Source organism: Podarcis liolepis (assembly GCF_965112155.1).
Source record: "Podarcis liolepis genome assembly, chromosome: 3".
Lineage (NCBI taxonomy): Eukaryota > Metazoa > Chordata > Lepidosauria > Squamata > Lacertidae > Podarcis > Podarcis liolepis.
Window position 1 is genome coordinate 112599558 of NC_139557.1, and position 24836 is coordinate 112624393.

A 24836-nucleotide genomic window follows, 5' to 3' on the forward strand; every position below is an offset into this window, starting at 1 on the left:
GGGTAGGGAAATGAAGTCCTTAATTTGGGGAGGGGCTATAGCTGAGTGATAGAAAAGGTTCAATCCTCAGCATCTGCAAGTAGGGCTGCAAAAGGCCTCTGCTTGCATCTCCAGAGAGCTGCTGCCAATCCCTGTAGATCAGCCTTTCTCAACCTTGCGTCCTGAGGTGTTGCTAGACTACAACCCCCATTATCCCCAGCTAGCAGGGCCCAGTGGTCAGGGATGATGGGAGTTGTATTCCAACAACATCTGGGGACCTGAGGTTGAGAAAGGCTGCTGTAGACCTGGGTTTCCCAATCTTGGGTCTCCAGCTGTTTTTGGACTACAGTTCCCATCATCCCTGACCACTGGTCCTGCTAGCTAGGAATGATGGGAGTTGTAGCCCAAAAACAACTAGAGACCCAAGTTTGGGAAACCCTGCTATGGACAATGCAGAGCCAGAAAGGTCAAAGATCAAAGGTCTGATTCAGTTCAAGGCAACTTCCTATGTTTTACCAGAAAAAAACATTCTTTCCTTTTATACTTAATTTTTTAATTGTCGTCATAAAATAAACACCAGCGTGAAATAAAATATGCAGTTATGTACTCCCAAAACCAGGAGAAATTGTAATTTAACAAGGCTAAACAATATTCAAGCTTACATTATATATGCTGCCCTACGTCAATCGAAAACGTTGGGGGTTTTTGGCGTCTTTGTTAAGAGAAAGCTCAGCAACTTTACTTTTTGAAATATGACTCCAGTAGCTAATTTTCATTATCATTAAAACCTGCCAACCACTTTGAAGCTGGAAATACAATACTTTTTGATGGAATCAGTTCACGCATTCAACTGCCACTGACAGAGTATAGAGGAATCAAATTAACTCCAGGGGTGTGTCAACCAACTCTTTAATTCAGTTGTAAGACCATTAGAATAGTTCTGGTGATGGCAGCATGCAGGATACCAATGTTAAAGTATTTTAAAACTTATTGAGGAAGTGAGGAGTGAGGTCATTACCCTTCTACTACTTTCCACAACAGGTCACTCAACCATTTGCAGGTGACAGCAAAAACTACAGAAAAATTTAGCTGGGGCAATTAGAATAAGATCTGTTATTTGGTTATTGATGTAAACCTCCAGAATGTATTTTGTATAGTTAAGGTTTTTTTTACCTCTATCTTTCAGTACATTGTGTTTTATTTTATTGCTATGGCTAGTCGCTAATGCAAATAAAGATGCTTCTTATGACTGCAGTGAATAGCTACGGTAACTCCTGAGTGGGTGTTCATTTAACACAATCGTTCATTTCTTCTTCTTTTAGCGTCTAGCTTCAGTGGGACTAGATGCCAAAAACACAGTCTGCATTTGGGAATGGAGGAAAGGAAAACTTCTTGCATCAGCTACTGGCCACTCAGACAGGGTAATCAGCTAATGCGTTTGGCATAAACGTTTTTTGTAATGTTTCTGAAATATTTCTTGTAACCCTTTTTGTTGCATTGATGGAGCTGTTAACTTCTCTCCCCCCCCCCCATATTAAGCTAATGCTCACAGAAATACAATATTATAATTTAGTTTATTAAATTATTGTGGGAAGATGATATTTTGTGATATTATAGAGACAGGGAAATTAATAAGTGGGACTTCTGTGATAGGATCTCCCCACAATTTTTTCTCTACTTGAAAGCAACAACAGGGCCTGCTAATTTGATTGAAGAAGGGACACAGGCAGGAAGTGTGTATGTTTATCTTCCCCCTGTGCCATTTCCCTAATCAAGCACCCCCCTCCATCTTTCCAAGTTGCCATTTGCAGTGGCGAAGACTAGGGCAAAATTCAAAGTGTTGGTGTTGACGTTTAAATCCCTAAATGGCCTCGGCCCTGTATACCTAAGGAGCGTCTCCACCCCCATCATTCTGCCCGGACACTGAGGTACAGCGCCAAGGGCCTTCTGGCGGTTCCCTCACTGTGAGAAGCAAAGCTACAGGGAACCAGACAGAGGGCCTGCTCGGTAGTGGCACACGCCCTGTGGCCGCCCTGTGGAACATCAGATGTCAAAGAGATAAGCACCTACCTGACATTTAGAAGACATCTGAAGGCAGCCCTGTTCAGGGAAGTTTTGAATGTGTGACATTTTAATGTATTCTAAATCTTTGTTGGAAGTCGCCCAGAGTGGCTGGAGAAACCCAGCCAGATGGGCGGGGTACAAATAATAAATTATGATGATGATGATGATGGAATCACAGCTATAGCATCCCTGTCAGATGACCATCCAACCTCTGCTTAAAAACCTCCAAAGAAGGAGAGTCCACTACGTTCCGAGGGAGTCAGATACACTTGTCAAAGAGCTCTGTCAGAAAGTTCTTTTTGACATTTAGCTGGAATCTCCTTTCTTGTAACTTGAATCCATTGGTTTAGATCCTACCCCCTGGAGCAGGAGAAAACAAGCTTGCTCCATCTTCCTTGTGACAGCCCTTTAGATACTTGAAGATGGCTATCATCTCCCCTCCTAGTCTCCTCTTTACCAGGCTAAACATACCCAACTCCTTCAACCATTCCTCATAAGGTACATGTATTGCATCTCCCTGTTCCTCTCCAGTGGGACTTAACTGAAGTCTTGTTCAGTTCCTTCAGTTGTGCTGTTACTAACTGTGTATTTACTGGCATTTTCCAGCCATTGTCAGTCTTGCCGTCACATGTGTAGATTGTTTTTGACACTGAGGGATGGAGACATAAATGAAATTGAGGCAAACACTTGCCAGGAGGTTTGTATGCCTTACATGGTCTTCATGGTGCTGTTTGCTTTCCACAAACATTTTTCATCCATATGGAAAGTCAGCTATATTCACGTATATTATCGGGAACAGAACGTTAGGACTTTATAGAGAAGCAGGCATATGTTTATTGAATTTATGACATATCTGATATGAATGCATGTGGTTTCTAATTTAGTGTAGCAGTTTTGAATATTTTTTGACAGATCTTTGATATTTCCTGGGACCCCTATCAACCCAACAGAGTGGCTAGCTGTGGAGTGAAACATATCAAGGTAAATTGGTTTTGATGCTTTGCATTGCCAGTGAAAGAAACTCTTTATAATTCCTTGGCATATTTTCTTTTACATTTTTTTTAAAAAAAACAGTGACTGTTATGTAGCCAGCTCGGTGTGGCAGATTTCCAGAACTATTCAATATAAAGTGATTGCAGTGATGGACTGCTTATCAAGCAAAGCAGAAGGCACACATAGTATAGTTTAGGAAATATTTATTTCCTGCTTGGCTTTCCCTCTCTCTCTGCATTTCCCCCCAAGATGAATTGATTTAGAGGGAAGATTACTTGAACCAGCAATTTAAATAATCACCAAATGGAAAACGTTAAATTGCAATCACCAATTTTAATCAATTTTCTCCATTTGTATTTCACTTTTTTCTCCAAGGCCATGTTTTCTTTGGCTGCTATACCCAATTCCATCATATCAATTTACAATTAAATTCCATGTTATTCTGTATTCACTTTGTGTCTCAGGGTGGCACTTGCATCTACTGATGTCCTCCTGCTCATGCACGCACACACACTCTCTCACACACACGTACTTAAGCAATTATGTCGCATAACATTTTTCAGTCTTATTAATTGAGCATAATTAGTTCTGCATTGGGGAACGAAAGCTGTAGCCAATCCTGCAGACCAGCACGAAAACCAACTTGTGGGATTTTGTTGTCAGAGTCCAAAAGATGGGCCCCGTTTAGCCTATAGAATTCACTTCGTTTAAATGAGACACCCAAGACTGGAGTAATGCAATATTCTAATACCACATAAAGGTAAAGAGACCCCTGACCATTAGGTCCAGTCGTGACCGACTCTGGGGTTGCGGTGCTCATCTCACTTTATTGGCCGAGGGAGCCAGCATACAGCTTCCAGGTCATGTGGCCAGCATGACTAAGCCGCTTCTGGCGAACCAGAGCAGTGCACGGAAATGCCGTTTACCTTCCCTATCTACTTGCACTTTGACGTGCTTTTGAACTGCTAGGTTGGCAGGAGCAGGGACTGAGCAACCGGAGCTCACCCCATCGCGGGGATTTGAACCGCCGACCTTCTGATTGGCAAGTCCTAGCTCTGTGCTTACAGCAATATGGAATAAACAAGTACTGTGCACACACCATCGTTTTAAAGCACATTTCAAGAACACACACCCAAAGAATCCTGGGAACCGTAGGGTTTTGGGAGGGGTAAACTACAATTTACAGTATTCTTTGCTTGGAGAGAAATGTGCTTTAAATGTGTGGCATGTGCCAGTCAGGGGCATAGCTATAGCCAGCTGCTCCAGCACCCAGAGTGGCGGGAGCGGGGCGGAGCAAGCCGCCACCGGGGCGCCATGGCAATTCACGCACGGGGTGGCGTGGTGAGCTGTCCACAGAGTCCGCCTGGCGGATGCAAGCCCCATGCTGCTGTTTCAGGCAGCGCGGGGGGCCCAAGCCAACGTGTCACTCCCAGGAGAGACACGCGCCTCGGGCGCACTTTAGGCCAGGCCCCGTGGTAAGTGCCGCCCCCCACAGTGTGCCTTTTTGTCACCCCCCTCAGGGATGACACCCAGGGTGGACCGCACCCCTCACACCTTCCTTCCTACGCCCCAGTGCCAGTGACTCTTTACCTGTTACACATTCACTTTTTTGTCCACTCTTACTTTACTAATTATAACATGTAAGGAAGGATATAATTTTAAGTAAAATAGAATTTTCAAAATGTACACTTTCAGATATGAGAAACAAACAGGCAAAAATAAGTACTGTCACATATGAGAAGCACTGAATATATATATATATATATATATATATATATATATATATATATATATATATATATATATATATTGGTCCTGGTGCTCAGGAGCAAGTTAGACAGATTGCAGTTACTTTTCCTTAATTAAGTGTGTGTGAGGACCAGACTGATTATTTTCTGCCAAGAGTCTTGCACCTCTAACATGGCACTGTGTTCAGATTGCTAAGGTGAGGCCTTAGCAGAAGAATTGCTGTTTGTTGTTCTCTGCAGGAAACTGAGCACCTGCTTTTATTATTTTGGCACCTGGGATCTATAAAACCGATGTCCTGATTAACCCAAGCAATCATCATTCAAGCCAAACAAACAGCGGCATGCCAGAATTTACTAATATTGTCTGAAGGCAATCAGCTATCCAATCTGGCAGGGCTATACGTAAATTGCTTTTGAAGCTCTCTGATATTAGAGATGCTGTTATCTGGAGGAATTATGATTCACGTTTAGTGAAAGAAATTTTTTAACCCTTGCAAACCCTTTTTAGCTTATTTTAACTGTATCAGCCTGCAAAGGAAGACTCCTTTAAAGTCCTTTCTGGAAGTGCAGTTAACGGCAGAGTTCAGAAGGACTTCATTTTAACATAAAAAATTAGATTTTATTGATATTATATTCTCAAAACATTGGGAAACTTAAGAACAAGTTTGATTGTTTGATTGTTTGTTTGTTTGTTTGTTTGTCCATGATGACGCCCAAACCTGGCCCCTTCTACTATTATTATTGTTCTGAGTTTGTGGGTGCAAGACATCCGTAATCCCTTGATTTAGTATTAGAATTTAATCAATGCTTGTAGGGTTAAACTGGAAGTCTGACTCTTAATAGCTGGACTCAGCTTGCTGTGTTCAAAAGATCACCTGGGAGATGGGCTGTTAACAGAGAACAAAGATTGGGAGATGGGCTACCAGCAAAACGAAGACTCTGTTTTGCTCAGTTTCTTCTTGGGGGGAGACTTTTCTTGAGCTCTGAGATTGTGAGCAGAGAGGCAAAAAGAGAAGATTGCAAATGCCGATAGAAATCATGCAAAGGTCACCAGATGCAGGCGTGTCCTTAACATTTACTGATCCACTAACATTAAGACAGGTGATACATGATAGGGCCATGAAGCAATGGAGCGGTTAAAATAATGGATTTATCCTTCACTTTCATACCCTTTCATACATTTTTTCCCCTTTAGTTCTGCGTGGTTGCTGTTAATTACTTATTTATTATTGCTTTCACCATTGTCTAAATCTGATTTTTATCTCTACCATGTGATTTTATGTTGTGTTAATACATGTTTTTTTGTGTGTGTGTGTTTATGTATTTTAATGGGTTTATTTGTTCAAAGCATTTTTAAAACCCCACACTTCAGCTGAATGGGCTCCCAGAGTGGCTTATGCATGTAGGCCACCTTGATAATTCACATAAATGCACGGCATAAAGTAAGCAGAAACAACTGGGGCCTCTTGCCAGGTTCTCAAGCAACGTGGAGATATGTTCTGCCTTTAGGATGATCTCAGATCACGAGTCTCGCCGACTCCTTTTTGTACTTTGCCTTGTAGTTTTGGACACTTTGCGGAAATGCCTTGACAGCCAAAAGAGGAATATTTGGTAAAACAGGAGACTTGCAAACTATCCTCTGTTTGTCCTGCGCAAAAGATGACGTCACATACTCTGGTGCTTTAAATGGAGACATCTACGTCTGGAAAGGGCTCACCTTAGCCCGCACGATTCAAGGAGCTCATGGTGTAAGTTGCCTTCTACTTTCTCGGTTCTGTTTTGTGAAAATAACGAAGCATCTTCCCTGAATTCGCTCTGAAGCACCACAGAGGCCCTTCGGGAAGGGGGCTACTTTAATCCAGTAGGTTTTATATGCTGAATTAAGACTGTGCTGAAATCCTACCTTTGCCTCTGGTTCTCAAAAGCTTTCTCCCCTGTGAAAAGAGGCACATTTCCAACTGCTTTTTTGTGTGTGAAACTTCTCCAAAATTTTCAGGAGCAGGTTGCCCCATATTTTACAGGATTTTGTCAGGAAACGCAGCAAGTGAAAAGCTACAGAGAAAGCATCATGCCCCTTCCTGACCACCACTCATGACTTGGGAGTGCTTCAGTGCAGCAACTTCCATCATCCAACTCACCACTGGTCAGAAGGACTGGGACCTTTGGGAATAGGAACCTAGCAACATCTGGTGCCTGGATGAGGCTGTTGTTAATGGAAAAAGAAGTTAGGTTTTCTATGTGGAGGTCCTGACTTATAAATCATGCTAAGGGAGGTGTTCACTTGGCGACCATCACATGATGAATGTGATCATGTTCATTTTTCGCTCCCCCACTTATGGAAAGGTTCTGCCTCTGACCCTGATATATGGTGGAATCATCAGATCATTGGGTTTACATGAACAATGGGAGTTTCATAGGAAAAACAAGCTGATGTGAAGCCAACCGAAGTATGATGACGTTTAAGCCCTTGCAAACAGGTTTGGGCTTTGAAATGCCTTTTGTTAGAAATCCAGTTCAAGTATGTATGTTGTTCATTCGCAGGCTGGCATTTTTAGCATGTATGCATGTGAAGAAGGTTTTGCCACCGGTGGGAGAGATGGCTGCATTCGACTGTGGGACACTGTTTTTAAGCCAATAACTAAAATTGATCTCAGGGAAAATGAACAAGGCTATAAAGGTAATGAAAATACTTTTTACCCAACTCTGTGTTTCTATGATTCTATGAAATTATTTGTAATGTATTTAATGCAATACAAAACATGAATATTTTTGTTCTTTTTCTCTTCCTCCAAGTTTGAATTTAATCGTTATTGTTGTGATCCTGAGGAGGCGGTGGAATACATACAAGAGTTAGCACATCTGCCCTTCAGATTTTGCCTTTGTTTTCACAATTGTAGCTTACGCCACTATCTCTTCCCCAAGTGAAGCAAAACCAATTCCTTCGTTTCATGTTGGGTGGTACTACAGAATAATTGGAGGCGGCAAAATGAATGGGTATAGCATTTGGGTTGCAGATTGCGATGTGTGTGTGTTACTCTGATACTCAAACTGCCTTAACAGACAATGTTGGAAGCTGCCGTATATCAGGTCAGAATATTTGTCCACCAAGCCCAGTATTTCTGGGCCAGCTTCAGTTTTGAGGGGGTCCAGAGAAAGCTGCTCTCTTGTAGAGTCTCCTCCATGGTTGGTAACCCCTCGTGGGATTACCTTGTTGGCAGTGCAGGACAATACTTAGCAGCAGCAGCAGCACTCTGCGTGATTGCATCTAGCAATGCTATGTGTGGGAGTATTATGGGATATGATGTCATATTCTGGTCCAGTGCTGGATCCCACAGAAAAGGAGTCAAGGCTGGACAGAAGTTGCAGGACCATGGATAGCTCCTAGTGAGCAACTTGACTAGCACTGGCTAGTGGCTTCTTCTCTAGCAAGTGTTAAAGACTGAGGTGCTCATGTGAAGATGCTCTAAGTGTTAGCTTCTGTTTATGCCACTGTGCAGTGCTTGGAGTCACAAGACTCTGTTTTGCATTCCAGAGATTCCAGGCTGTTGGAACTCTCATGGAAGACGGGAGACGAATGTGATGTTACTGGTTTCCTCTTCCTTTGTTTTCCAGTTGCTCTCTGCTTTCACAGAGAGAGCGTGTATATTTCTTTTCTGTCTGCGTAGTTAGAAATAAAACCTAGCAATGTAGCTCAAACTTCTCGTCTCTTCTGCTGCTTTGATACTCTGCTGAATGGGGAAAGTGCCTGGAGCCTTATCAAAGGCTCAGGTCGTTGATCATCATCGGAGTAGATTCCGAAGCTTTACCAGAGGAGTAGCTTGGTCATAGCGGAGATTCCGACACTAAGTTGTGGGCACCCTGAAAGGATCCAACTGGAAACAGGAGCCTTGACTGGATTGATCCCAGTCTGATCCAGAGAGGTTTTTATGTTGTAAGTCCCACGTATCTCAATGGAGTGAACCTTCCAGAAATATGTATGCGAAATTATGCTTGGCATAAAAGTGTTACCTAACAGCTATATCATTGTACTGTCACACACACCAAGTTTTTCTTGCCCCTGCTACCTGAAAATGCTAGAGATCTTCTCCATTCATTTGTTTTAGTGTCACTCGCCTCCAGTATGATGGCAATGTGGCCCCATTTATGCTTCTATAAATAGTGATTTTGATGCTATTTATGCCATTGTATTTTTATAGTTAGTGGTTTGTCCTTTAAATTATTTCTCCGGATACCTTCTCTGCAGGATCTCCTTTGCAGACACAGTTTGAGCTTCATCAGTGTTAACAGCAGTAAACCCATAGAAATGGGCACTGACATTTCTCCGAGGTTGAAGCACCTGTGTACTCGGCGTGTAAGAGGACCTCAAAATGATGGGGATAAAAATAGCCACAGCCAATTAAGAGATATAGCTGGGAATCACAAATCAGAATAAAGTTACAAAAGCTATCTTCCTAACTCTTATCCTTCTATACATTCCGCATAACAGAGGCTTCAGAAGACACAGACAATAGGATCTCTCGGGTGGTGCAAAGAAATAGGTACAAAAGCACAGAAGGCAACATGGAAACACAGCAGAGATGAAATGGAGATTGAGGGACAATAGCAAGCTAGCTTCATAGTACAATGTGTTGCAAGTGGGGTGAATCCCCTAAGCCAATCAGGTGTACAATCTAGAATCTGCTAGCACTTGGATATATGTGTGCTCCCACACAGCTGAGATCACTTTCCAGTTAGTCTCTGGCTTTGACCACGAGATAACACAGGCACTTCAACCCAATGATCTCAGCCTAGTTACTCTAAAGTATCCTCTTCTCACAAAGGCCAGTTTTCCCCCAGAGACCTAAGTGAGGAAACCAGTTTCTCGAGAACCTCCAACTAATTAATTGACCTAAGAAGCAGGGGCAGAGGAAAGGTGGTGTGGTAGGTGTGGTCAGCCCTGGGTGTCACCACTGAGATGGGTGACAAAATGCAGGGTGGCACTCACCGCGGTGCCTGCAGTGCGCCCCGAGCCACGTGTCTCTCCTGGGAGAGACATGGTGGCTTAGGCGAGCACAGGCTCTGTAGTGCCCAAACGGTCCACCCACTGCCTCCCCCTCAGCTGTAGGGTGGCTGAGTGGGAGGAGGCAGGCAGGCTCCTCGGAGGCCCTGTGGAGCTTTCCTGCCCCGGCTGGCCCCACCCCGCGGGTGGCTGGCCCCATCCCTTGGGCACAGGGCACGCATGCCACCCCAGGCGCCCGATTGGCTTGCTCCGCCGCTGCTAAGAAGACAGACTCAGATGAATATATTTGGGGTCAGAGGGGCGTTTTCATCATTTATTTGTTTTTGTTTTTCAAAATAAGGCTTGTTCTTTAGCTAATAAGCAAATTCAGCAGGATCTGTAGACAGTCGAATATTGCATAGGTGCACGTATAAGGTTATGTTTGAATAAATGGCTGTGTGGGTGCTTTTTCTTCAGAAGAAGCTGACTTGGGCATTCCTGTGGTGTTTCAAGGAACCTACAAATGTATCAATAAGAAATGCCCCATAGTAAATTTGGATGAGTCACTTGAACTCAGCCCCGATTTATTAAAAGATGTATTTGTTGGCATGGACAGAGTGAGGATGTTGTGTTGTGCTTTGAAACATTGCAAAAGATTCCTACAACTGGTATTTTGTCTGAAGACCCTACAAGGTCAAAAGCAGCGTAACAGATAATATATTTTCCAGCTTCTTTCCAGCCCTTATCTAAGGAAGAAAACTTTGTTAATTCCCAGTAACTCCAGGTCTTAAAGCCCGGCTGAATCAGTTTAGCTGAGGAAAACCAAGCACATTTGGGGTATAGCTCATAGGGGTGGGTGCAGAAAATGTTTCAGGAAGAGTGATGCAATGTATTTTATTCCTACACAAACACGTGTGTGTGGGTGTGTCCACATATATACCTGTATTTATATATGTGGTTGTGTGAGAGAGAATGAGAGAGTGGGGAATGACAAAGCTAATTTCTAGGGTAAGAATCACATAAAAACATGTGGACTGTCCTTTTGTTTTAGAGCAATTCCAGTTTCCATAAACAGTGGTACCTTGGGATGCGAACGGGTTCCGTTTCGGAGCCCTGTTCGCTTCCTGAACATAACGTAAGATGCGTCTGCACGGGTCGTGTTTCGCAGCTTCCGCACATGCACGTGACGTCATTTTTACCGTCTGCGCATGCGCGAGCGGCGAAACCCGGAAATAAAGTTCTCCGTTACTTCCGGGTCGCCGCGGAGCGCAACCCGAAAGCGCTCAACCTGAAGCGTATTTATCCCGAGGTATGACCGTATACTTTTACAATTGTCAGGAGAGCGACGGTCACCAGAATTATGGAGGGGCAAAAATCTTCCCTTCAGAATGATAGGCAGCAGTAGGATGCCATCATTTATTTATAAATGCCATTTACCCCTAATGTGCTGCTTGTAAAGGCATGTCAGTTTCTCACAGGGGGTCTAGAAGGCATTCCAGCCTTGAAGGAAGTTAAAATCTTTTTAGCTTAAGGGGGGGGGTCTCATTAGGGGTTCATCAAATTAATGTCATTTATTAGCCATTGATTCTGCGTAGAGAACATTTGGAGAGAAGCACACAAGGGCAAAGAAAATTGCAGCACACAGATGTAGAGCTATAAACTATTAATACTAATTGGCTCATTGAGACAGAATTCCACTTGCAGAGAATTGTGCAGATGCACTTTGGCTCCTTTTGTATCCATGGGGGGGGGAATCATATGCTCCCTTTGGACATGCACCTGTGAGGTTTGGGAGGTGCAAACAACATCCAGCAGGCTTTATTTATCTATTTATCTATTTATAAATTTTTATACCACTTTATAGGGTTAAACCACAGAGCCTAGGACTTGCCGATCAGAAGGTCGGCGGTTCGAATCCCCACGACGGGGTGAGCTCCCTTTGCTCGGTCTCTGCTCCTGCCAACCTAGCAGTTCGAAAGCACAAAAAGTGCAAGTAGGTGAATAGGTACCGCTCCGGCGGGAATGTCTGTGTAAGTGCCTATGCAAATGCCCTGAAAACACCGGAAAAGTTTTGTGTTCCAAGTTCTCAAGCCCAGGAGGTTTGGAGACAACCTGTTCTGGTCAGGGTTGCACTCTCTTAGAAGAAGCTGCTTCATATTTTGCGGATACTCCAGCATCCAGCATTGTCACTGGAGGGCAAAGCAGTGGTGAGGAGTTCCTGTTTCCAGCCCCCTCTGATTTGCCAGGTATATAGCCGCTTTTGGGCAGAAATGACTTGACCAAGATGCTTCGTGAGCTCTAAGTGTGGCTATTCTTGAAGACGACTTGGCAACGTCAACTGGTTCAAAATGCAGTGGCCACATTATTGACTAGGGTTAGGTTTAGAACTCATGTAACTTCTCTCCCAACTGCTTTGGCTGCCTGTTCATTTCCAGGTGCAATTTAAGATGTTCACGCTAGTGTTTAAAGCCCTAAATGCCTTCGACTCCAAACATCTGAGAGCGCAGAAGCTCTTGGGTATTAAGATCAGCAGGGAAGGCGCTTGTGGTAATTCTCCCACCCTTGGAAGTTCAGGAGGGTGGTGACCCAGAATAGGGGCCGCCCCTAAAGGTGGGAAACTCTGTCTACCCAGAAGTGTGTGGCACCTTCACAGGGTAGTGTCCAGGATCAGTTCTGAGTTGTGAGACCACATCTTTAGAGGGAGTGAACCCCTCCTGAAAACAATCTGAGCACATAATTCTGGGTTAACAAGAGAAAGCTGGAACCTTCATGCCTTGCTTGAGGAATGGGAGACAGGTCTTGCATTCATGACCAACTTGTGGGCTTCCTGGAAGCATTTGGTTGGCCGTTATAGAAGCAGGAAGCTGGGCTGAATTAGGCCCTTAGGCTGAACTAGCCAGGCTCTTCATATGTGAAAGATTTTCCAGAGTCTGAACCAGGAATTAATATTAGACCATGTCCTGTAGTGACTTAATCCCCATGAAACATAGCAAACCTGTAGTTTGATCAAAGAATGAGATTAAAGTCAGTTTTGTTCTCGTATTTTTGGAAGCAGGGCACATCTGTTTATTGTACAGTAGAAGAAAGCTTTATCTGACGAAACAGATTGCAAGCCTGCCAGCAGCGAGAATCAACTGTTCTGTAGTGCTCATCCATATGCACTTTGTTAACATAGTCAGTGATGGTAAACTAGAGAGAGAAAAGGACCAATATCTGATTCGTATCAGATAAAATACCTCTCAATTAACAGCACGTAATAAAGAACGGTGTGCGCATTTATATAAATTAACCTTTGGCTACTACACGAGCTGAAGAATGTTTTGTGAACAGGTGTCAGCAGTTACCTAAAAAAAATTAAAATGTGTGTGTGCCGAATCAGAAAATCAGCATCCGAAATGAGGTCTTTCCACCTTGTGGCCCATGGAGAGATATGTAGTACACCAATGGCATATTGGTATTTTCTGGCCTCCTGGGCCCTGTTTTCTGCAGACCCTGGCAGGCAGGCCTTAACAAGCCCCAGGTGAGCTGCCTTTCATCTTTGATAGACAGCACTGGACTTGGCAGCTGTGAGCTTGTCCTTTCTACCGTTTGCCCTGCTGCATCCCCACAGGAAAACTCTCTTATTTACTGCTGAATCAGAGCAAATGTCCATCAGATTTTCCACGGATTGATGTTTGCTCTGATTTAGCAGTAAAGAGAGGGTTTCTCTGGGGGGAAAGCAGTGGGGCAAACAGAGGTCTGCTCAGACCCGTGCCTAGAAATCATGAGACAAGCAGGAAAGAAGTGGCTTTACATTATTATGCATGGACTCCCATTAACCAAAACCTTGCGTAAGCTGCTAGTTACCTGTATTCCTATTCCTTGTAGTGTTATGAGCTGCACTGAGTACCAACTGAAGGAGCACTGGCCCACTGCAGGCAGAAGCTAGCCAGGGCTGAGTGCTTTTAAGTCTCACTGCTTTCAGTGCACATTTTGAACACCCACAGGAAACAGTGCAACTTAAGTAGGGTTGCCACATGTACTCTTTTTCTAGGACACATCCTTTCTTTCAGGGGTAAAATTTCTGTCTGGGTGGATTTTTTTAATTTGCCAAAATGTCTCTGGCTATAATTTCTGGATGAGACATAGGCATAACTGGTGGTTGAAGACTTGCTTTCATCTTCTCTTCTCCTGCCCACCCTCAGCAATATATCACAGCTTCTATAGCCTACATATAGTAGAAATATTTAAAATGAGAGTCGTCATAACATGCTCTTATAGGCTCTTCAGAATCTTCTTCTTTGGCAATCAGTAAGATTGTCTTCTATGAACACAGTCTTAACAGTGAGTCCGTAAGTGACTGTGGAGGGCAATTCTGGATCCACGTGTTCTTCCACAATGGGGACATAGGTTTCTAGGCAGGAGTTGATCATGGTGAGGGTTTGCCAAGTGTGCCTTCCTCTTAGCACGTTTTCCCCTTTCATCCTGAGTTTGAGGCAACCCTAACTTAAGGGCTTAACTTTCACTGGATCACGGCACAGTGGATCAGTGTGTCGTGCTGTTGACCAGAAGGTTGGTGGTTTGAGCCCACCCAGGGATGACTGTGGGCCAGAGGGTCCCTTTCAACTCTATGAAACAGATTGATAGCCAGCCATCGTCATTCTAATATATATATATATATATATATATATATATATATATATATATGTATTACTTTTTTAACATATCATTTTCAACAATAATTAAACATACTTTTACATCTTACACAATCTTTTTTGACTTCCATCAATCACATCTGAAAATTTTCCAATCTAATCACTTAATATACATTTCTTACTTTCACTATTACATTTAAATCTCATAATGAATATCTCTAATCTTTCTCTATTTTGCAATGTTTCATTTATTTCTCCTTACAAAACTTCTTGTAGTACTACCAGCATCATTTGTTGATTATAGTCGCTCTTCAAATAGTTCGTATATTTCTTCCAATCTTCTGTGAATCTCTGGTCCCGCAGGTTTTGAATCCTTCCTGTCATCTTATCCAATTCTGCGTAGTCCATTAGTTTTGTCTGCCATTCTTCTTTTGTCAGAATTTCTTCTTGCTTCCATTTCTGCGCTAACAATACTCTTGCTGCTATTGTGCATATAAAAACAATTTAACATCTTGTCTATTAATATCCTCACCTATCAGCCGTCGTCATTCTAAGGCTATTCTGTCCTCTCTCAGGTTTGTCCATCCGAAGCGTGTGCTGGAAAGCAGACCGGCTTTTAGCAGGGACGCAGGACAGTGAAATATTTGAGGTCATCGTGAGAGAAAGAGACAAGCCCATGCTCATAATGCAAGGTCACTGCGAAGGAGAGCTCTGGGCCCTGGCGGTGCATCCGAAGAAACCGTTAGTTGTTACCGGCAGCGATGATCGATCCGTGCGGTAAGGCAAGAGTGTAAGAAGATGGCCTATGGACTGTCGCCACATACATTCTGGGGAGCTGCCATGCTTTAAAATGGGGATGGGGGCATTTCCTTGTTGGTAAACATCCCAGGGAGGGACACACCAGTGGGCAGAACTTCCTGACAGTAAGAGCTGTTCGACAGTGGAATTTGCTGCCAAGGAGTGTGGTGGAGTCTCCTTCTTTGGAGGTCTTTAAGCAGAGGCTTGACAACCATATGTCAGGAGTGCTCTGATGGTGTTTCCTGCTTGGCAGGGGGTTGGACTCGATGGCCCTTGTGGTTTCTTCCAACTCTATGATTCTATGATTCTATGAAAGTAAGTAGAGCAATGTATTCGGCAAGCCCTGTAAAAGTCAGAGGTTTCTGTTCACAAACACACAAACAGGCATCATGAAAGAGGACGTGCAATCAAAGCAGATGCTTCACCACTGAACTATGGCTCTGAAAACTATTCCTGTTCTGCTAATTTTTTCTCAGAGGAAGGCTCAAGCATTAATTGTTCCGAAACACCAGTAAAGCCTGTGAGATCCTTAATTTACTGGTGAGGTGGTTGCTAAGTAACCCATTTTTTTGTGTGCGGGGGGATGCAGCAGCCAGCATAAGTTTCCAGTAAATGAACTCAGTGGCCAGGTGTCTGATAGAATAAGCTGGAGTAGTTCCAAGAAAACACAATTCTTTGGACTGGTTAAGGATTGCAGAAGTCAGGGTTTTCGACAAGTGAATTACAGAGCTTCCAAAGGAAGCTGAAGCAGACTTTCTGAGCAGTGTGAGCAGCTGCTAGATTTCAAGCTGTCTTAGCTTTTGGCAACTTTCTGCTTAGAAAAGAGCATGGACCTGTGTCTCCCCTCCCCCCTTGTCTCCCTGACCCAGAAGAGGCATGAAAGGGGCAGAGGAGAGAATAGCTGCATGCATGCACAGTCTCCAATTGTTTGGGGAAAGCCCTGGAAAGGAGGAGACAACGACTTCTTCTTCATTTGTATGCTGCCGTATACCTGCAGGCCTCAGGGCGGTTCACAGGACAACACAAAAACATCTATGGGGAGCCGGAGACATTTAGTCTCAGCAACTGATTTCATGGACAAAATAAAAAAAATTCCTTCCAGTAGCACCTTAAAGACCAACTAAGTTAGTTCTTGGTATGAGCTTTCGTGTGCATGCACACTTCTTCAGATACACTGAAACAGAAGTTGCCAGATCCTTCAGTGTATCTGAAGAAGTGTGCATGCACACGAAAGCTCATACCAAGAACTAACTTAGTTGGTCTTTAAGGTGCTACTGGAAGGAATTTTTTTATTTTGACTATGGCAGACCAACACGGCTACCTATCTGTAACTGATTTCATGGAGTAAGACCCACAGAGAACGCTGCTGCTGGGCTCATTAGACCTGACACTCAGCCAATGAGGCGTTCACAAAGTAAAGGAAGGATTGAACTCTGATTAATAAGAATACACACAGAGGCTTGAACCAGCAAGACTCTGGGAAGGGTGCGTATAATAATCTCGCCGTCTCCACCCCTCGGCCCAGGTCGTTTTATTCACAAAAGAACTTTTTACAGAGTGTTCATAAGAACCAATCAGATTTCTTCTGAGCATTTCAACAAACCCCACGTGGGGACAAAGTTAAACTACCAAAACTAATTAAGCACACATATTGCTGGGGTAAACAAAACAGAACAGCAAAGGAGCTATTTGGCAACCCCTGAGGTCATAAACAAACAATATACATGATAAGAAGGATGGCCAGGAGGACAGCGATCATTATCACCTTTATGTGAAACCTGTTTCCTGGCCCTAAGATTAACATCCTAAGATTAACATATCATAAAAGCTACATCAAAGAAACTGCCCACTGTCTTTGATGACCCAGGATGCCTGCCTGGCGAAGCAGCTGGCAGTGTATGTGACTGGTCAAGAAAGAGAAATGGAACAGGGATGCAGAGGTGTGGACTGATCAAGAATCATATCAAAATAGTTTAAACCCAGTCAACGCAATGCTTTCACTGCTGACACAGATGGCTTACTCTATATTTGTTATAATTCCTCATAGCAATCCCACCTGATCACTACAGCCAAGTCTGTGAAGATTGTGTTTTTGCTAATAAAGAGTTAACTCCCAACTTGGAATTGTGTGATTTACTGACCAGCATGCTCTGTGACATGAGGGCTGGGAGAGACCCCTGTCTGAAACCCTGGACAGCCACCGCCAGTCAGCGTAGACAGCATTGAACAAGATGGACTAGTAGTCTGTCTTGTTAAAAGGCAGCTACCTATGCTCCTTCCTAATTTTTCTAAACGTTTAAATATGGAACCTTTGTCCTTCGCCTATATTCCTTGCATGTTGATCTGAAGAAACAGTCTTGAGCAGGCATCCCCAACCTTCGGCCCTCCAGATGTTTTGGACTACAATTCTCATCATCCCTGACCACTGGTCCTGCTAGCTAGGGATCATAGGAGTTGTAGGCCAAAACATCTGGAGGGCCGCAGGTTGAGGGTGCCTGGTCTTGAGCATAGTTGTTAATATAAGGGCAGGGTCACATTTGTCAAAGTCTGCCATGCTTTCCCCCCCTAATGAAACCAAACCCTTTCAACGAACTCCTGCATTAAACTTGATCCCCCTAGTTGACTTAGTACATTCCTGTATCGCTTCAGTTTGATGTCAGGGTAATTCTGTAATTCACGGGAAAAGCCGAGGAAGCCAGTTTCCTAGGAGACGGGTCTTTCCCTCTCATTTTTACCATTCTGAGCAGCTGATACTAACTATTCTTGATGTGCTGAACATGTTGAAATGTCTGTGATTTTCTGATTCATGCCTTGCATATGCTTTGTGGCATCATTTGCATATTGCATTTTTATTTTATTTTTTTACTGGTGTTTGCTCCTGGTGGAAAGATTTGTCAGTGTACTAAGGGTGGAACATTGCTGGGTGGCTGAGCACATGCTCTGCATACAGAAGGGCCCACATTACGTTCCTGGCATTTCCATTTAACACTATTACCGTAGGTAGCAGGCAAGGGAAAATATTTTTTCCTGCAAACCCTGTGCAGCTACTACCAATGAGAGCAGATAACACTGGTCTAGGTGGACAAATAGCCTTAAGTTGGCACAAACAGCTGCCAGTGTTCCTGTTGCAATGTCCTGGGGGCTTTGGTGTAATGTAGATAATATAATAATAATAATTTATTATTTGTACCCCGCCCATCTGGCTGGGTTTCCCCAGCCACTCTGGACGGCTTCCAACAAAGATTAAAAATACATTAAAATGCCACACATTAAAAACTTCCCTGAACAGGGCTGCCTTCAGATGTCTTCTAAATGTCAGGTTATCTCTTTGACATCTGATGAGAGGGCATTCCACAGGGCAGGAGCCACTACCAAGAAGGCCCTCTGCTGGTTCTGGGTGTGGAAGACTCAATCTGGAGACAGACCATAGTTCTGCTTTGTTTTGCTGTAGACATTAAGTTAGTGTGATGTATACATGACCCCCAAGTGGGAGCGGGTGGCGCTGTGGTATAAACCATTGAGCCTCTGCGGCTTGCTGATGAGAAGGTCAGCAGTTCGAATCCACGCAACGGGGTGAACTCCTGTTGCTCTGTCCCAGCAGTACTTTTACCTTTTACATGGCCCCCATCATCACATCTTGTTAAAAATATATTGTTGCCAATTGGGTAAGCCCCATCGTCATTTTATTTATTTTTAAATTAATTGGTCACTTTAAAAACAAACAAACCAAGTTAATTCAAAGCGATTTACAATACACACACACACACACACACACACACAGACAGACAAACACAGGGCAAATGACTTCATCACTCAGGACAAGGAAGCAGCAAGCGTACTGAAATATACTCGGAGTCGAGAGTGGATTTCATGCTCTTTATTCAGCTCATAGTGGTAAGGAGGAATGAAAGTTCCCCCAAAATATCTGCTTTATATACAATATTTACACAATGGGCTGCACGTGATTGGCTAATTCTGGGATTCTCCTGTAGACCAATCAGGTTGTGGATTCACTTCCACCTGGAGCTGGATTGGGTGGCTCCTGTGGACCAATCATACTGCTGCATTGCTCTAGGAGCAATCAGACTGCTGCATTTTGGATCCTATTGTTCTAGGACCAATCAGACTGCTGCATTTTGGATCCTATTGTTCTAGGACCAATCAGACTGCTGCATTTTGGATCCTATTGGTTCTAGGACCGATCAGACTGCTGCATTTTGGATCCTATTCAACTCAGTACATAACAGTACATTCGCTGTTCTCCATCAGCATAGATTGCACCCAGCAAAACCATCCCATTAGCCCATGGACTTCTGCACGTACAACAGGACTTCTCCCACTTCTCTCTCGCCATGGATCCCCATACACACAGGCTTGACTTTGTCAAGGGTTTTTTCCAACCCTGAATGGGGCATGTTCATGGGGCACGTGGGAAAAGGAGAGGAAGTCCTGTTGTGCAGCCAGAATTCTTTGCACCAAAAAGATGACTTTGTTGGATACAGTCCATGGACCATGAGAGTGTTCCTACTTTCTATCCTGCAGGCCCAAGTCTTCTGGAGTAAGCACACACTCTGTTTCCTATCCAGTTCCTAATGCAATTATGCAGCTCACCTACTGATAGGTATTCCAGAGCTCTGGAGAAGGAACCCCTGGGAAATGGTAGCTTAAACAACTCAGTAACCTATTACCAGTCATTAAGGTTAGAAGCCACCATCCAAAAGTGCACAAAACCCCTCCAGTATCTCAAACACCTATATTATACTTGTAGCACCCAAATGATTATTGAGGGGTTTTTTGTGAATGTGTTAATGATAGAATTAAAAATGCAGGTTTACATTATTTGGGAACAGGCTAGTGTAATAGGAAGTGAGAGCAGCAAGTAGAATCTGGACAAAAGTTTCTGCTGCCATGTAAAAATAACTAGCATATTCTGCAATGATAAGTTTTCTCTGGTCCTTTTCATTCTTGCGCAGGTTATGGAGCCTTGCTGACCATGCCTTGATTGCTCGTTGCAATATGGAAGAAGCTGTGCGAAGTGTATCTTTCAGCCCTGACGGATCTCAGCTGGCACTGGGAATGAAGGATGGTTCCTTCATTGTTCTGAGAGTAAGGTAGGAGAAAAAGAAAATCTAACAAAAGCAAGCATATTCTAAAAACTCTAACCAAATCTGAAATTGTGGGTGCTACTTGCACCATTCTATAACAAGTCTATAGCCCAGCTCATAATTTTCTGATAAGCCATGGTTTGTTTGCCTGAGAATGAGGTCTGTGCCCACAATTTTTCCTCTCGCTTCCTTGCCACTCCCTTTCTCCAGTAACCAGATCCTAGTTTAATAACCTGATTTTTAAGCAGCCCTTTGACAACAGTTTTCCAGTTCAGACAGCATGGGGAATGTTTTTAACCAGTGGCGTAGCGTGGGGGGTGCAGGGGGGGCCGGCCGCACCGGGCGCAACATCTGGGGGTTAGGGTTAGGGGGCGCAAATCCACGGGTTAGGGGGCGCAAATTACTTGCCTTGCCCCGGGTGCTGACAACCCACGCTACGCCACTGTTTTTAACATACCATAATATTGTCTTTAAAGTTGGGCACATGAGCTGAGCAAGAAAGACGAGAGCTGAAGAGACAGCAAATCAGCAAAAGGCTTGCTTTCAGCCTGATACACTATCATTAATTGAACTGAAATGGGCCTTTCTGGATTGGGCTAATTTTGTGCAAGCGGGGGTTAATTTGAGTTTGTTGGAGATGAAAGCATTGGGAGTGTACATGAATAGACAGTGTGAAGAGGAGATTTTGCACATTCTTCAGTTAACATGCACAGCGTCCAAATGATGTTGAACAGTGTGCAAAACAGAACACTTAATAAGATACTGTGCACATTATTAGCTTGTCAATGTACACATTATCTGGTTATGAATTGCGAGTATTACCCAAGTAATTTGGGAAGTATGGTTGGAAGCTGTGCTTATTTATTAACCTGACAACGTACAAAATGTCCCTAATAAAGTCAAATTCTCTGATACCTGCTGGTAATAATCTGTTCCGGGTTACTGACACTGTGCACTTCTTCTAAGGCTGCAACCCAGTGCACACTGTTCTGCCTGTAGGCTCCAGTGAAATAAAACCTCTGTTTTAATTATACCTGTAGTGGTTTGGAGTTACTCGTGCGTAAACTGTCCCCTTTTTGGAACTTGGCTGCCTGGGTTAAACCATCCTGACTGCACAGCCCATCTCAGCGTGGCTGCCTCAGTCGCTCGTAGAGTCTGTCTGTGGGCGTTTCTTAAACCGTTGCCAGCATAAGAGTTGTTTGACTCCCAATCGTCTCCGCCTCTCATTGCGCGGGAGTCTCCTGCGCAAGGAGGGTGTGGGTAGTGGAGGACCAGGGCTCTCCTCACTGACTTCCAAGGAAGAATCCCGGAGCCCTTCCATCTCTTCTCCCATTTGCTCTCCTGGATCCTTGGTGTTACGCTGATTTCCTTCCCCCTCCATCAAGCTGCGTCTCCCCCTAGTGCTTGTACCTTCCCCTGCAGAATCAGAGAGCCTCTCCTTCGCCTGTTGCTCTGATGTCAGTTTCCTGACAATACCTGTTTATTTTTTAAAACATTTTGGGAACTGAAAGGTGGGCTCTTTTTAATCGAAATAATAAATAAGTCAGGACTTTTGAGGTGGCGTGGGCTTGGTTTTGGTTTTAACATTTTGTGTCTTCAGGCCTGATGTTGTCATTTCCACCCCTTTGCAGAGATATGACAGAGGTAGTTCATATCAAAGACCGGAAAGAAGTAATTCATGAAATGAAGTTTTCGCCAGATGGCTGCTATCTTGCAGTGGGTTCCAATGATGGCCCCGTGGATATCTATGCAGTTGCTCAACGGTACAAAAAAACTGGAGAATGCAACAAGTCTTCAAGCTTTATTACTCATATCGACTGGTCTCTGGACAGCAAATTCTTGCAAACTAATGATGGTGTGGGAGAACGCTTCTTCTACAGGATGCCATGTAAGACCTCTTCTTTAGATTTGCATTGGTTTTTAAACATCTGTAAATAGAACTGTGCAGTTTTAAATTTCACAGGTATAAAGACTGATTGGTACCAGGGAAAAGCAAATCTGTCCGCTTCAGTTTCTAGTCAGTTTTTCATTTTCAAGTCTTAAGTTTTCCACATTTTCACGTCCTTCTGTGATTTGTTTTTAAAGTCCTCAGGAAAATTCACCAGCATTTTAGTGCAGATTTCTCATATTTTTGCAAAGAAATTTCCTCAGATAAAATTTATTTTTTCACTGATATATATATTTTAATGCACATTTTACCATAGTGTATACATTTTTGTACACAATACTTGACTAGAGAACTACGTATATTACAAAATCCAGACAAGTGCAAGTTTTGAAGGATGGCTGTGTTTTGGTTCTCATAATATCTTAGGAATATTGTGACTTAGGGAAGTTCTTTAACTGCAAACCTGGGTTTAACTTCTTTCCCATCCCTGCTTGCTCTGCAGTCCTCAGGCAGGTCTGCTTGATTTGCTTGATATGAGCTAACAATAGTACAAGGTCACACACACAGTGAACTTCATTGCTGAGCAGGGGTTTGAGCCTGACTTTTCCTCATCCTAGTCAGATTTACTACTCCACCTGAATTACGTCCAAGGTTGTGCTCAAATTGAAATCATTATCATAGAATCATAGAATCATAGAGTTGGAAGAGACCACAAGGGCCCTCGAGTCCAACCCCCTGCCAAGCAGGAAACATCATCAGAGCACTCCTGACATATGGTTGTCAAGCCTCTGCTTAAAGACCTCCAAAGAAGGAGACTCCACCACACTCCTTGGCAGCAAATTCCACTGTCGAACAGCTCTTACTGTCAGGAAGTTCTTCCTAATGTTTAGGTGGAATCTTCTTTCTTGTAGTTTGGATCCATTGCTCCGTGTCCGCTTCTCTGGAGCACCAGAAAACAACCTTTCTCCCTCCTCTATGTGACATCCTTTTATATATTTGAACATGGCTATCATATCACCCCTTAACCTCCTCTTCTCCAGACTAAACATGCCCAGCTCCCTTAGCCGTTCCTCATAAGGCATCGTTTCCAGGCCTTTGACCATTTTGGTTGCCCTCCTCTGGACACGTTCCAGTTTGTCAGTGTCCTTCTTGAATTGTGGTGCCCAGAACTGGACACAGTACTCCAGGTGAGGTCTGACCAGAGCAGAATACAGTGGCACTATTACTTCCCTTGATCTAGATGCTATACTCCTATTGATGCAGCCCAGAATTGCATTGGCTTTTTTAGCTGCCGCATCACACTGTTGGCTCATGTCAAGTTTGTCAAGTTTATGTGTTGGCTCATGTCAAGTTTGTCAAGTTTATGTGTTGATTCAGGAAAGAAATGTGATAAAATATGTAACAGAAAACTTTTTTGAAGAAAAATTCCAAATTCCTTTCATTGACAATTGTTCTGGAACTGGTAGGAAAGGCCTAAGATTTGACCTGATGCAACAGAAAGGATAATGGAGTAGCCCTTATCAGAATCTAGAACAACTCCAAAACTAACTGAGGTTTCTAAATCATCAACATTGTCATCTTCCCTGTAGTAGAACATGAAACTATAATCAGGTCACCTTGGAATTAATAAAGCAAGCAAACAAATAATAACACAGACTGTTGTTAAAAGTGGAATCTGTAACAAAATTTTGCAGTATAGCCTAGCTGCCAAAGTGAGTGCCCCTGCGCAGAGTTCCATTTCAGCCATTTCCTCCAAGTAGAGCATTCCACTGTTCCTCCCCTTCCTCTATTTTTATTCTCCAGCCGTCATTATATATTCTATGGCTCCTGAGCTCGCACAGTGCTCATTTGGGATCGTTTTGGAGTGTCTGCAAAATGGGTCCAAAATACATGCAGGTTAGAGTCAGACTGGGGGGGGGGGCGTCTTTTGAAAAGTCTTTAAAAAATCGGGAAGGGTTGCATGGTGTGCTTACAGGGGGTGGCGAGGGGTGGCTTGCTCATTCTAAATATATATGTTTATTTTAATGTACACACATACATACCCATATTTTTCGCTCTATAAGACGCACCAGACCACAAGACGCACCTAGTTTTTGGAGGAGGGAAGCAAGAAAAAAAATATTCTGAATCTCAGAAGCCAGAACAACAAGAGGGATCGCTGTGCAGTGAAAGCAGCGATCCCTCTTGCTGTTCTGGCTTCTGGGATAGCTGCACAGCCTGCATTCGCTCCATAAGACGCACACACATTTCCCCTTACTTTTTAGGAGGTGAAAAGTGAGTCTTATAGAGCAAAAAATACGGTACATGTCCAGCTAGTGAGCAGGAAGTTTGGAGTGGTTTCAGAGATCACTCCTATTGAGCGTGGAAGCCAGACTCCATCTCTCTGCACTTTTCCAGAGGAGAGCTTTCTGGGGACAGCAGGCAGCTCAGATGAGCGCCACTTCTTCTGAAACAACAGTGATGTTATGAGATTTGTAAACCCTAGGCTTACAGTGATAATATAAACAAAGGAGTTGTGGCGCATTTTTGCGATCAGGCAAGGCAAGGAGTCCGGTACTGCTGCTACACCCGGCCCTACTTTTTGAGTGGCCAGTGATGATGGCGAGTGCCCAAGAACAGAAGAGACAGTGGAAGAAGATTAGAAGAAGT

The 24836-nt window shown here is 43.6% G+C and overlaps 1 protein-coding gene across 6 annotated transcripts in view; it reads left to right on the top strand.

Annotated features, from left to right (window-relative positions):
• The window catches only part of EML6 (EMAP like 6), a 162958-nt gene that overhangs the window by 50406 nt on the left and 87716 nt on the right, over nt 1-24836 (top strand). For 4 of the 6 annotated variants that reach the window (XR_014523523.1, XM_083494010.1, XM_083494006.1 and 1 more), the window contains exons 4-10: nt 1302-1400; nt 2956-3024; nt 6347-6532; nt 7326-7461; nt 14972-15173; nt 20168-20305; nt 21931-22187. Coding sequence is in view for 5 of the 6 variants with exons in the window: in XM_083494010.1 (XP_083350136.1) it covers nt 1302-1400; nt 2956-3024; nt 6347-6532; nt 7326-7461; nt 14972-15173; nt 20168-20305; nt 21931-22187 (1087 nt within the window). In the remaining variant the exon portion in view is untranslated. Of the gene's footprint in view, nt 1-1301; nt 1401-2935; nt 3025-6346; nt 6533-7325; nt 7462-14971; nt 15174-20167; nt 20306-21930; nt 22188-24836 lie in introns of those variants that run through there. The other 2 variants (XM_083494008.1, XM_083494009.1) reach the window with 2 other exon arrangements.